The 12,652-nt window shown below is 43.7% G+C and overlaps 1 protein-coding gene across 9 annotated transcripts in view; it reads left to right on the top strand.

The window, feature by feature from the left end:
• The window catches only part of DGKG (diacylglycerol kinase gamma), a 213,869-nt gene that overhangs the window by 60,568 nt on the left and 140,649 nt on the right, over positions 1-12,652 (top strand). For all 9 annotated transcript variants that reach the window (XM_055382079.2, XM_055382082.2, XM_004038159.5 and 6 more), the window contains 3 exons: positions 2,830-2,995; positions 3,576-3,638; positions 12,168-12,338. In XM_055382079.2, the coding sequence (XP_055238054.2) occupies positions 2,830-2,995; positions 3,576-3,638; positions 12,168-12,338 (400 nt within the window). The remainder of the gene's footprint in view (positions 1-2,829; positions 2,996-3,575; positions 3,639-12,167; positions 12,339-12,652) is intronic.

The following is a 12,652-nucleotide window of genomic DNA, read 5'->3' as shown; positions in this document are numbered from 1 at the left end:
AGTCTCAGCCAACTGACAGTTCAAAGCTCAGCCTGTAATATTGGGATCATAATGGTATCATTGGCATTAACAGAAATCGTGGAGTCAAGAAGAGGAGCTGGTTTTCAGGGAGCAAGCTAATTGAAGTTTAGAACTTGAAATCTTCTAGTTCAGCACTCACAATTTGCTGAAGAAGAAACAGATTGGAAAAAGGGGAGAAATGCGCTTGGTCTGAGACCAGTCACGAGGTTTCCTGAATCTCATGCTGATCTTGTTTCATGATCTTTTGGCTTTGGTTTTTTACAGCATTATGTTAGACTGTTTAACTAAACTTTCTTTTTATTAGATCATTTAGTACAGTCTGCTTTCCAGAAATATTTTATTCTGACAGTTTTCATTTGATGCTAGCTGAAAGAGATTAATAGTACACTTTGGAACTGAAAACTACCTTTTAAAATACTACTTGTCAATTAAAGTGGTACAAAAAGACAATGCAAAAAGAGCTTTAGAAATAAATTAATGAAGAACAGTGCCATATTATTCAGTCAAATCAAAGTAGAGAATGAAGAGAACCAAAACAGAACAACTCCATGGAAAATAGAGAGTTTCATAAAGAAGAGAGGATGAAATGCTGCAGAGAGGCCAAAGATGAGACAGTCTAAAAAGAGATGATTATATCTGTGACCTTCAACAAAGCAGTTTCAGAGGTAATGGGCTAGGATCCAATCCAAATGGGATTAAGGAGATGAGGAGGCTAATCTGGTCTGTTTGGAGAAATTTGAAAGGAAAGGGGAGAAGGATGGGCCAGTAGATCTGGTAGACAGCAATTTCTTTGGAATAGTGGACATTTAACATACTTACAGGTAAATGAAAAGAAAATGCTGGAGATGCAATCAGAGCCAGCGAGGATGGAATCAAGGATCAAGGTGGGTGGGTTACAATTGGAGAAGAGGGGCTGGGCATGGTGGCTCATGCCAGTAATCCCAGCACTTTGGGAAGCCAAGGCAGGCAGATCACTTGAGGTCAGTAGTTCAAGACCAGCCTGGCCAACATGGTGAAACCCCATCTCTGCTAAAAATACAAAAATAGCCGGGCATGGTGGCACATGCCTGTAATCCCAGCTACTTGGGAGGAGGCTGAGGCGTGAGGATCACTTGAACTAAGGAGGTAGATGTTGCAGTGAGCTGAGATCGTGCCACTACACTCCAGCCTGGGTGACAGAGCAAGGCTCTATCTCAAAAAAAAAAAGAAAGAAAGAAAGAAAGAAAGAAAGAAAGAAAGAAAGAAAGAAAGAAAGAAAGAAAGAAAGAAAAGAAGAAAAAAAGAAAAGAGAGGAGGAAGAAAAGATTTTGTTATTGTATATTAGGAAAAAGGAGGAGGACGTGGGAGGAAGGGACATTCTGAGGCAATGAAGTTATAGAGGCAGAGAGAGACAGAAAGAGTGTGAAATAAAGAGACACAGAGACTCAGGGATAGAAAAGGAACAGAGAGATGGGTAGCTGTCACAAGAAATGTGAGTCCACCATTTGCTTGGAGTTCCCCTAATCTGGTAAGAGCCTCTGTCCAGCTGAATCAGACTTCCTTCACTCTGCAAAGGAGACGGATAGAACAGCCAAGCCTGGTGCTAAACAGAAATTTATTTGTGAGCCCCCCAGTGGGGTGGGGAGGCCATTACTCACTTTTAAGGCCAAGATTTTGAACTCAAACTTGTTTATACACATGTAAGCCAGTCTCTGGTTCTGGGACGTCTCCCGGATCTCCGAGAACAGACAAGGGGTTAAATGCTACCAACATTTTGATGGGTACATCAAGTAGGCTCCTGCAAAGGGATTTTATTCTCATGGCTGCTATTATTCACAAAAGCCTGCACAGCAGATCTCAGAGTAGTGCTTCCTCAAATGATTTCCATGAGCATCTGCCGATTTGATGAAGAATCTGATGCCATCAAAGCACAAGCCAGTGATGACTCACTGCAAACTGTTGTTGTTGAGTGTTTGCTGAGTGCAGCAGCCCTTTCTGGCATAGCTGCTCCCAGCCTGGGACCAGAAGCCAGGCGGTACTGGGAGAGACACAGCAGGAAGAGGGTCTAGTTTTTGGCACATCTCTTGGTTCTACCTTCTGTCCTTGGCTTCCTGCTCTTCTCCTGGTGCCTAAAACCTTCACAAGGACATGTTTTGAGAAGCAGCTGAGCCAGAAACACATCCCCCACCCCTCTTGTTATTTGAGGGTTTTTCCAGGGAAGATCAGGACTATGAAAGTCATGAAGGATGGAGCCTGTTCTTTTCTCTTCCAGGTCTTTCCTACTTTCTGAGACCTGAATACTCAGGCATCACATCCGTCATGGTACAAGAGGAAAACCAAGATACCACAGAAGAACTATTTCTTTCCATCATATTTTCAACTGCATCCTTCTTCATCTTAACTAGGATTCTAGGGCACAGATCTTGTCCCTGCTCATTAGAGCCACATCCCTCACATGGGCCTGGACTAAGGCAGAGCCCTGCACTTTGGCCTCCACTCCCAAGGCTCACTCTCCAACATGTCCCTTTTTATCTAAATTTACATAATATCATTTCTTATTACAGGAGCCTGCCCTGGTTCTGTGCCCCACCAAGCCCCAATATGCAACCGAAGCATTTTCTCTCTCTTACACCCATCCCCTGCACCCTGTGCCTCTCATTCTCTATCACTTCCCTGGCCTTTTCATTCCTGTCCCCATCAGCTCCTCCATGTCCTGCTGCCTCCCTTTCCATTCCTTTCACCTGCCAGCTTTTCTATTCCTTTTCCTTCTCTCTTCCTCTCTGTCCCTTTGCTTCTCTCCACTGACTTTGCCCTTTTGCCCCTTCTCAGCCGATTAGCTATGATGTCTTCAAGCTGTTCATGAGGGCGTACCTGGAGGTGGACCTTCCCCAGCCACTGAGCACTCACCTCTTCCTGGCCTTCAGCCAGAAGCCCAGACACGAGACCTCTGACCACCCGACGGAGGGAGCCAGCAACAGTGAGGCCAACAGCGCAGGTACACAGAGCTTTCCCCAAGATGGGAAGACCTTGTGGAGCTCTCATCCCCTGCCACAGCCACAGACTGCATTCCTAGAGGGTCCCCTGAACATAGTAACTGCCCCATGGGTGCGAATATGAACAAAGGGACATGGATGCCTTTCCTCATAGTGCCTTACAGGAAGCCCTGATGAACCTCTCAGCAGGAGGAATAAAGAGGAGGCATAATTCCTGCCACTATGGATCAAAGAGCAGGATGGGGAAGGAGGAGACACAAAATAATGTATGGTGGGGGAAGAGAGCCTTTAGCAAAGGCTGACGGTCCACGGATGGAGCACATTCAGCTTCTGTGTCCAGGCTGGGACTAGCCTGGAAGTGTTAGAGGAGAGGGAAGCCAAGATCCCTGTCTTCCTGGAGCTTGGGCTATAATGGGAGAGACACAGCCAATCCCAATAAGCGAGCACGAACCCAGCTGACACATAACCCCGAGACACAGACACAATCAAGGCAAACCAGGTCCCATAGGGAGGTACTGTACCTGCCCTTCCAAGAAGCTGGAGGGCCTGGGCTGGTCTTTAAATCTTCTTTTTGTTCCTCAGATACTAATATACAGAATGCAGATAATGCCACCAAAGCAGACGAGGCCTGTGCCCCTGATACTGGTGAGTCTTTAGAATATAAGACTTGTGGGAAAAGTAGGGAATACCTCATCCTTGGGGAGAAGTGGGGAAACCTAACCAACAGTGCTGTCTTCATATAATTGTGCAATCTTATGCAGATCTGGTCCTCCTGTGGCCTTCAGAACCTCCATCTCTGGGGCTCCTGTCATTTGAATGTTCTGGGATTCTGAGGCTGGGTAAAGGTTTTTGCTTCACTTGCCCTAGAACAGAGCAGGTCAGGACTTGGGACAGCTTGCTAGATGTTTATCTCTGATATGTCTGCCTGCCCAGAAAGTGGAGAGCCTTCTCAGGGGAAGAGTGTGTGTGTGTGTGTGTGTGTGTGTGTGTGTGTGTGTGTGTGTGTGTGTGTGCGCGCGCGCAAGAGAGAGAGAGAGAGAGACAGACAGACAGACAGACAGACAGAGAGAGGTGGCTGTGGCTGTAAGGCTGAGGTGCAGATGACTCTACCAGTGGATGTCTGGAGAGGAACAGAGCAAGAGGGTAAAAATGTGCCCTTGTTGACTTCCAACAACATATATACACTATTTTGAATAAGTTGAGGAGTTGCTAATAAGTTAGCAAAGGAAGCCAGCTCAAATGGTCTTGAAGATATATTTGCCAGGCATCTGCTCATTACACATTTCATCTAAGCTTCACAATCACACCACTTTACACATGAGGAACTGAGGCCTTAAGAGATTATATACCACTGGTGTGACCTGTGGAGCCAGGGATTCAATCCAGAATCATCCAACCTCAAAACTCCTGCAGTCTTTCCTATAGAGAGAGAGGACACAGTGGTCCTGGTGGTGTGGTTGGTTCCTGTGGAATGAGCAAGGCTGCACTCTCAGCGGAGCTGCTGTAGTGGTGCCTGCTGCCCATAGGCCCACTGTTGGGCTGTGAGAGATGTGGAATCTTCCCTGACACATTTATCAATGGGAAGCCATTCCTCTCTGCTGTTGGCTGGCCAGGCCCAAGGCCAGAAGCTCCCACAAAAATGAGAGGTGAAGGTTACCATACTTAATTTCTATTCTCATATTCAATACAAATGTCCTGAGTACTATCAACTCAAGTTGGATCAGGCAACAGAGCATGTTGCTTAAGGAGCCAGGATGCCTGGGTTTGATTCCCAGAGCCAACACTACCTAGGTCTGTAACCGTGGGCATGTTTGAACAATGTCTCTGTGCCTCAGTGTCCCTAAGTGAGATAACAAATGTTGTTATGAAGGTTAAGTGAGTTAGATATGTTAACGCTTAGAATAGTGCCTGGCACACAGTAAATGTTTGATAAATATTAGCATTTATTATTCAGGCCACCTTCCAGAAGTATACTTTTTTTTTTTTTTTTTTTGTCTGAGATAAGGTCTTGCTCTGTCCCCCAGGCTGGAGTGCAGTGGTACAATCTCAGCCTACTGCAGCCTCGAGCTCCCAGGTTCAAGCTATTCTTGTGCGTCAGCCTCCTGAGTAGCTGGGATTACAAGAGTGTGCTGCCACGCCTGGCTAATTTTTGTACTTTTTTAGTAGAGACGGGGTTTTGCCATCTTGGCCAGGCTGGTCTCAAACTCCTGACCTCAAGTGATCCACCCAAAAGCACTGGGATTACAGGCATGAGCCACCGCACCCAGCACAGAAGTATACTCTATTCTTTAAACTCAGTATGGTCTGCCATTATCTCCTTCAGCCTGCAACCTCAGTCTCCAAGTGTGTCACCTGGGCATCCTCTTCTCATGAAAGATCTCTCATGGGCTTTCTTTCTCCCAGGTTATTCCTGAAGCTTTCAATACAAAGACTCAGAGAGTCAGACCGTTTTTTTTTTTTTTTACTGTGCATTATCATTTTATTGAAAAGCTTTATAGATATCCAAAGGTGAATTCCAGTTCTTAGGATGTGCCCAGGGGAAAAAGAATGCAGTATTATTATTATTATTATTATTATTATTATTACTATTATTATTATTATTATTTTGAGATGGAGTCTCGCTCTGTCACCAGGCTGAAGTGCAGTGGCACGATCTCAGCTCCCTGAGACCTCCGCCTCCCAGGTTCAAGTGATTCTCCAGCCTCAGTCTCTCGAGTAGCTGGGACTACAGGGGCGTGCCACCACACCCAGCTAATTTTTGGTATTTTTAGTAGAAACAGGGTTTCACCATGTTGGCCAGGATGGTCTCGATCTCCTGACCTCGTGATCTGCCCACCTCGGCCTCCCAAAGTGCTGGGATTATAGGTGTGAGCCACCCCGCCCAGCCTATATTTTAAATATGTATAAAACAAGATAGATTAGAGGTACTACAGCTGAAGGAGAAGGGGAACTAATTGCAACAGGGACCTTGAAGAGAGAGTTTCTTCAGTGTAGTTCTAATCTTTTCTCCTGTCACAGCAAAAAGAGAAACTGGAAGGATTATCGAGTTTTCAGTGTTTAACTGAGGACTGGTGAGATAAACAGGTCATGATAGATGGAAAGCAGAGCATGGTTGGGGAAAAACAGTTACCCCTGGATCATAAGCTCAGCAAACTCCATGCACAGAGCACCAGAAAGCAAGGATGAGGAGCAGCTGTGCCTTCCCGAAGGCTTCAGGGACAGCAGCAGGCCAAGACTCCACAAAAGTGCTGGTTCGTCCATGCCCTGCCCAGCACGCCACTCAGCCATGCTAGTCCATAGCGCCTTGGTGAAATGGACATAAGGCACAGATAACTCTTATATCTTCTATGGACTAGAGGAGGCATATTCAGGCATAGATCATTCTCATACTAGGGAGGAAAGGGTGAAACTAGGAGCTCTGAGATTTTAAACTCCCAGCAAGAAACTCAGTGGTGAAAAGCATCCTGCCCCAAATTATTTACCTAGAGACTTTTTTTTTTTTTTTTTTTGAGACGGAGTTTCACTCTTGTTGCCCAGGCTGGAGTGCAATGGTGCAATCTCAGCTCACCACAACCTCTGCCTCCTGAGTTCAAGCAATTCTCCTGTCTCAGCCTCCTGAGTATCTGGGATTACAGGTGCATGCCACCATGCCAGGCTAATTTTTCTTTTTTTGTAGAGACAGGGTTTATTTTATCTGGAACTTCAAGAGGAACCTAGAAGAAGATACAATTCATTCACTGAGGTTCCAAATTGTCTGGGCAGGTTGTGTTTTAGTGGCTAATGTTTCTGAGGTACCAAGGAAGAACTTATTGGGGATATGTCATTATGTGATATTTGAGAAAAGATGATCAATGATGATAACGGAAATTAGCTGACTTATTTGACCTCCATGCGTATTTGCAATAGTTGTATCATTCTGGGTCTAAAAGAGAAACTTCCAGAGATTTCCTCCTGGAGAAGTGATTTTGTGATGTACCATTTTCCTTGTGTATGGGAAAAATCAGCCCCCTATAGTAAAATCATGAAAGGGCAATTATCTGACTCTTGGCCCAAGGAGGTATACAGCATTTTTTTATCTTCTTTTGACACTTGAGATTTAAGGGAAAAAACCTTTTCCTGCTAGGCCCTCTTCCACAGATGTCTTAATTAGATGTCCCTGTTCACCAGAAACAAGAATTATAGGACCAGGCAGTCACCACAGAGAGGGGCCTCTGCCGGCAAGGAAGAGCCAAGTCCTGGACTCACCTTCAATCAGGCCATCTGCTGAAAAGAACAACCTTTTCCTGTTGCCCAGGTGGAAGCCAGGGAAAGAGCTTAGATTCTTATTTCATGTGGCCTGTCTAGGCCTATCAGATCAGTCTCCAAGCTCAAATCTAGCAAAGCCCACTTCATTCCCAGAGCCATAAAGACAGAAGAGCGGGGCTTTCAGGGTCCAGACTTCGGCTAGGAGGCCTGAACAATCTATCACTGTCAGAGTGTCAGCTCAGGAAAGGCTGAGCCCACCTTTCCCTTCATGAAGGCCCAGGACTAACTGGGATGAACAAGGAGAACTTCAGTGTCCTGGTGTTTCATTAGTTTCTCAGGCTGTCGAGATGTTTCAGCAACTTGGAATATTGAAATCTCAAGGAAAGTCCCCCAGTATTTTGTGTTAGTTTTTCCAAATTATAAAAGTAATACACTCACATTGTAAGAAATTTGAAGGACACAAAAAAATAAAGAAACAACAAAGATCAGTGGTGTCAAGGGTCAGGGGAAGGGAAGGATGAATAGGCAAAGCACTGAGGATTTTTAGGGCAGCGAAACTACTCTGTGTACTATAATGGTGAATGCATGTCATTGTACATTTGCCCAAACCCACAGAATGTAGAACACCAAGAGTGAACCCTAATGCAAACTATAGACTTCAGGAGATAATGATGTGTTGATGTATTCATCAGCTGTAACAAATGTACCACTCTGGTGGGGGAGTGAGGCATGGTAGGTTATGCATGTGTAGGGAAGCAGGATGTGTGAAAAATCTCTGGATCCTCTTCTAGTTTTACTCTGAATTTTATAGTGCTCTAAAAAATGTGTTTTTAAAAAAGGACAATAAAATCATCCATAATTTCACCAATGCAATTACATGTGTGTGTGTGTAATCTCCTTGTAGATTTTTCTATAAATTTTTTACAGAATTGGGATCAGACTGTATTGTATAGATAATCTGGGACCCAGTTTCTTCTTTTTTTTTTTTTTGAGATGGAGTCTCGCTCTGTTGCCCAGGCTGGAGTGCAGTGGCACAATCGCAGTTCACTGCAACCTCTGCCTCCCGACCTCTGCCTCCCGCGTTCAAGTGATTCTCCTGCCTCAGCCTCCTGGATAGCTGGGATTACAGGCACCCGCCACCATGCCCAGCTAATTTTTGTATTTTTAGTAGAGACGGTGTTTCACCATGTTGGCCAGGCTGGTCTCCAACTCCTGACCTCAGGTGATCCACCCACCTCGGCCTCCCAAAGTGCTGGGATTACACGTATGAGCCACTGTGCCCAGCCTTGGGACCCAGTTTTGTTCTTCACTTAGTTAAGTCATTTACTAGAATGATTTCTGTAATTCAAGACTTCGGGTAAACATCAATTTTAATGCAATCCCCGCTTTAAACAGATGAGGAAACTGAGGTTGAGTGTGGTGGAGTAAGCCTGCTTGTGTTAAATCACACACACATACTTTGTGTGTTAAATCACACACAGTTGAACACAAACTCAGCGGTGGAATCACGGTCCTCTGCTGCCTGGCCTGGTGCTCTTCCCACTATGCCACACTGCCCCACTGGAAGGGAACAAGTAACACAGATACCAAGGGAGAAAGTGGAACAAGTCAGGTCTGCCCAAGAGCCGTCACATGAAAGGGTTTAGGACATGGCACCAGGACAGAACCTCTGTGATCCGGAAAAGGGTGTCGGCATTTTTTACTGGTGATACCTGAGGGACGTACTCAGATGGCCATAGGTCAGGGCTATTTCATATAAAGCAGAATGAAGAGGAAGGACACTAATGAGACAGTGTCAGTACCTCTCAGCCTTCCTGGACCCCTGCATCTCTATGACAGGAGTGAGCAGTAGACTTCAGTGAAAACTAGAGAAATGGTTCAAGATCCAAGGATTGAGTTGTAAATTGGCAAAAAATTGCATGTTTTAAGTGTATAATTAATAAGTTTTGACTCATGTATATACCTGTAAAACTAGTACCACAATTAATATAATGAATATACCCATCATCTCTAAAAGTTTTCTTTGTAATCCCTTTTTTCCACCCTCCTTACCTGCCCACCCTTCATCCCCATACAACTACTGATCTGCTTTCTGCCATATATATTAAATTACATTGTCTAGATTTTATATAAATGATATCATACACTATCTACTCTTTTGGGTCTGCCTTTTTTCACTCCATGTAATAATTTTGAGATTTATCCATTTTGTATGTATCAATAGTTCACATATTTTAGTTGCTGATTAGTGTTTTAATACATAGATATTCCACAATTTGTTCGTCTGTTAACCTACTGATGGACATTTAGATTGCTTCCAATTTATAATTATCATAAATAAAAGTGTTATAAATATTCTTGTGCTTTAATGATGTTGAGTATCTTTTCATGTACTTAATTGTTTATTTGGTCTTATTTAATTTCTTTTTACATATTATGAGCCTCAATTTGCTAAAATATTAAGAACGTTTGCCTCTGTGTTCATAAGGGATATTGACTTGCATGTTCATGTCTTATCATGTCATTGTCTGTTTTTGGCTTTACAGTAATGCTGGCCTCACCAAAAGGGTTGTGTAGGATTCCCTCCTCTTAAATTTTCTGGAAGAATTTGTATAGAATTTATGGTGCCTCTTCACTAAATGTTGAGTACTGGATTTTCACATTCCTACAAAGTCCTGAGCTTTGTTTTTAGGTACAGTTAGGTTACTTGGAAACAGTCTGATCTTTTTGGATCTATCTTTTAAGCTTCACTGGACAGGACCAGAAAGGCATTTACTCACTACTGAGAAAAAATGTTTCTGAATACTCTATCGATGATTCACAAATTATGGGGGCTTTCTACCCTGGTTGGTGGGAACAGGCATTACTCCTGGTTCTCTTTGCATTCCAGGGATTATTCCCTCTAATCCTAGTTCTTTCCCCAGCCTTAGCCTTAGGTGTTTTCCTTCCACAAGTGTGCTAATTACTACTCAGCTGAATAATTGAAGGGAACTCTCTGCTTGTTACTCAAAGGGGACCTTCTACACACATTCAGAGCTAGCTCTCTGTGCATCCCCTCCTCTCCAGTGCCTGCTCTGTGAACCCTAGCCACTGTGGGCTCCAGATTCCAGCTTCACCTCCACTCAGAGAGACTTCCAGGGTTGGCCTGGCTTCCCCTTCTCTGTGCTGCGGCCTAGAAGCTCTTTCCAAACAGTCTGATGTGGCAGTTGTAGGAGTCAACTCATCTTCTCAGAGATCAGTGTTTGGTCCTCCCTGATAATATAATGTCCTGTGAACCATTGTTTCATACATTTTGTCCAGTTTTGTCACTGTTTTAGGTGAGAGGGTAAATCTGGTCTCTGTTAGTCCATTTTAGTCAAGGTAGAAGTCACTGATAGTGTTTTAATTGATGAATAATATGAGGACCTAGCAATAACTTTGGGTGTAATGGACTACACAGTACAAAGGCCTGTTCCCATGTTTTCCTCCAGTGACAATCTTAATACTTCATTAAATATGTAATTTTATTACAACCTCCCCTATCTCACTATCCCTGTCTTTATCTCATCCTATTGTATTTTCATCTCTACTTGTCGAACCCTGAGGCTTTCTGCTTTTGTATAATAGAGGTGATATCTTCTTGCATCCCGCTAAGGGCCTTGTCCAGTAAAAAATTACTTTTGAAAATCTGGTCTTCTGAGACCTCAGGATGAAGCTTTCTTTCCTTACTTTGCAGCTGCATTTCATAGGCTCCATCTTGGTTTCTTCATGAGGCCCTCTGTAATATACAAATTGTGTCAGTGACATTTGGTTTCTCCTATTGTCCATCTGGATGATGGTTAACTCCCTTCTCAGACCCACAACCGAATCCCTGGAACCTGGAAGGCTTTCATCTAGCACAGCCCTAATTGCCTAAAATGGAACATTTACTCCCATTGCTTGGTTATTTGTTTCTCCGAATGAATAGTGTACAGGTAACATTGCCTTCCTCAACAGACATTACGATCAAGGCTGTCTCTCCCACTGCCTCTACCTTCAGTACTTTGTTACTTGGTGGTATAATAAAACAACACCTAAAACATTGGATTTTCCACTGTCCAACTTCCCTTTGTTCCCTGGCTAGTTGTTTTCTGTGAGTTGTACACTCCTAGTAGATATTAAGAGATCATTTCTGATGAGCATGGAGGTAGAGAGGGAAGATAGCACTCAAAGTGTCTCAAAAAATAGAATTCACACAGGAAAACAGGGGTGCCCAGTTTTCTTGTTAGTAATAGAGCTTATATTTCTGAACCACAGGACAGAGTGTGGAAGAGACAAAGTGTTTTCCTACCTTAGAAAGGAGAAATTTTAAAGGGAAAACTTACCCCATTCTTGTGGTACAATAATCCACTTTCTGCATTTTCTTCATCCAAATGATTAGACTTGCAGTTAGTTTGAGTTCTTCCTAGTTTCTGGAGATTCGTTGATTATCAATCCCGGTTTTCTCTTTTGAATATTCATCCTTTATGTGTCTTTAAATGTGTTTGAAAAGAAAATTGCAAGGTCTATTGAGAAATGACTGTTGGCCATTTACCATTTTGAAATCCCAGCCAAAATTACTTCTACAAGTTGGGTATGTTCCCAAAAAAGTAGGCCAAATGACATTTACCTGTTGATTATTGATATTACCAATAATCACTATCATCTTTTCTGAATATTCAGAGTATAGGTGAATTTCCTGCAAGGGAAATAGACTCTTAAAGGGGTCAGCATGGGACCCCTTCAGAGAATATGAACTCCACAAGTTGGATTTCTAGGGCCACTAATTTGGCCACATCTATGTAACCAAAGCTTTTGAAGACACTTCTACAGAATTCTTGCCTCTACCATGAAAAGGATGGGGTAACAAAGAGGGGTTAATATTTACTAAACAGAAAATGTCCTTGGATGTTTTCCTTTTGTTCATTGCAGAATCAAATATGGCCGAGAAGCAAGCACCAACTGAAGACCAAGTGGCTGCGACCCCCCTGGAACCCCCTGTCCCTCGGTCTTCAAGCTCAGAATCCCCAGTGGTGTACCTGAAGGATGTTGTGTGCTACCTGTCCCTGCTGGAGACGGGGAGGCCTCAGGATAAGCTGGAGTGTAAGTGCTCACCCTGTCAAGGGGCTTCAGCTTTTTCCTAGAGAAGGATCTGGGGTTCTATCCATTATTCCTAAACACACTGGAGATTGAGTTGATATCACGGATATGCATCCTGCCTCTTTGGGGAGGTTTCTTTGTCCTGTTACCAGCAGTGATATGAACAACTCCTAGAATCCACCCTGGGACATATTACCAGTTGTGTATCACATGGGAAGGGCATCTGAAACCCAGGTATTGAGAACCAGAATCTGGAAAGGGGAAGGGGTCCCATCAAGTAGTCAAGACTTCCTTGCTTTGCTGGCAGGACTTCCTGA

This window comes from Gorilla gorilla, chromosome 2 (genome assembly GCF_029281585.2).
Source record: "Gorilla gorilla gorilla isolate KB3781 chromosome 2, NHGRI_mGorGor1-v2.1_pri, whole genome shotgun sequence".
Taxonomy (NCBI): domain Eukaryota; kingdom Metazoa; phylum Chordata; class Mammalia; order Primates; family Hominidae; genus Gorilla; species Gorilla gorilla.
The sequence above is the reverse complement of the archived record's forward strand: the minus strand, read 5'-3'. Positions and strand labels throughout refer to the sequence as shown.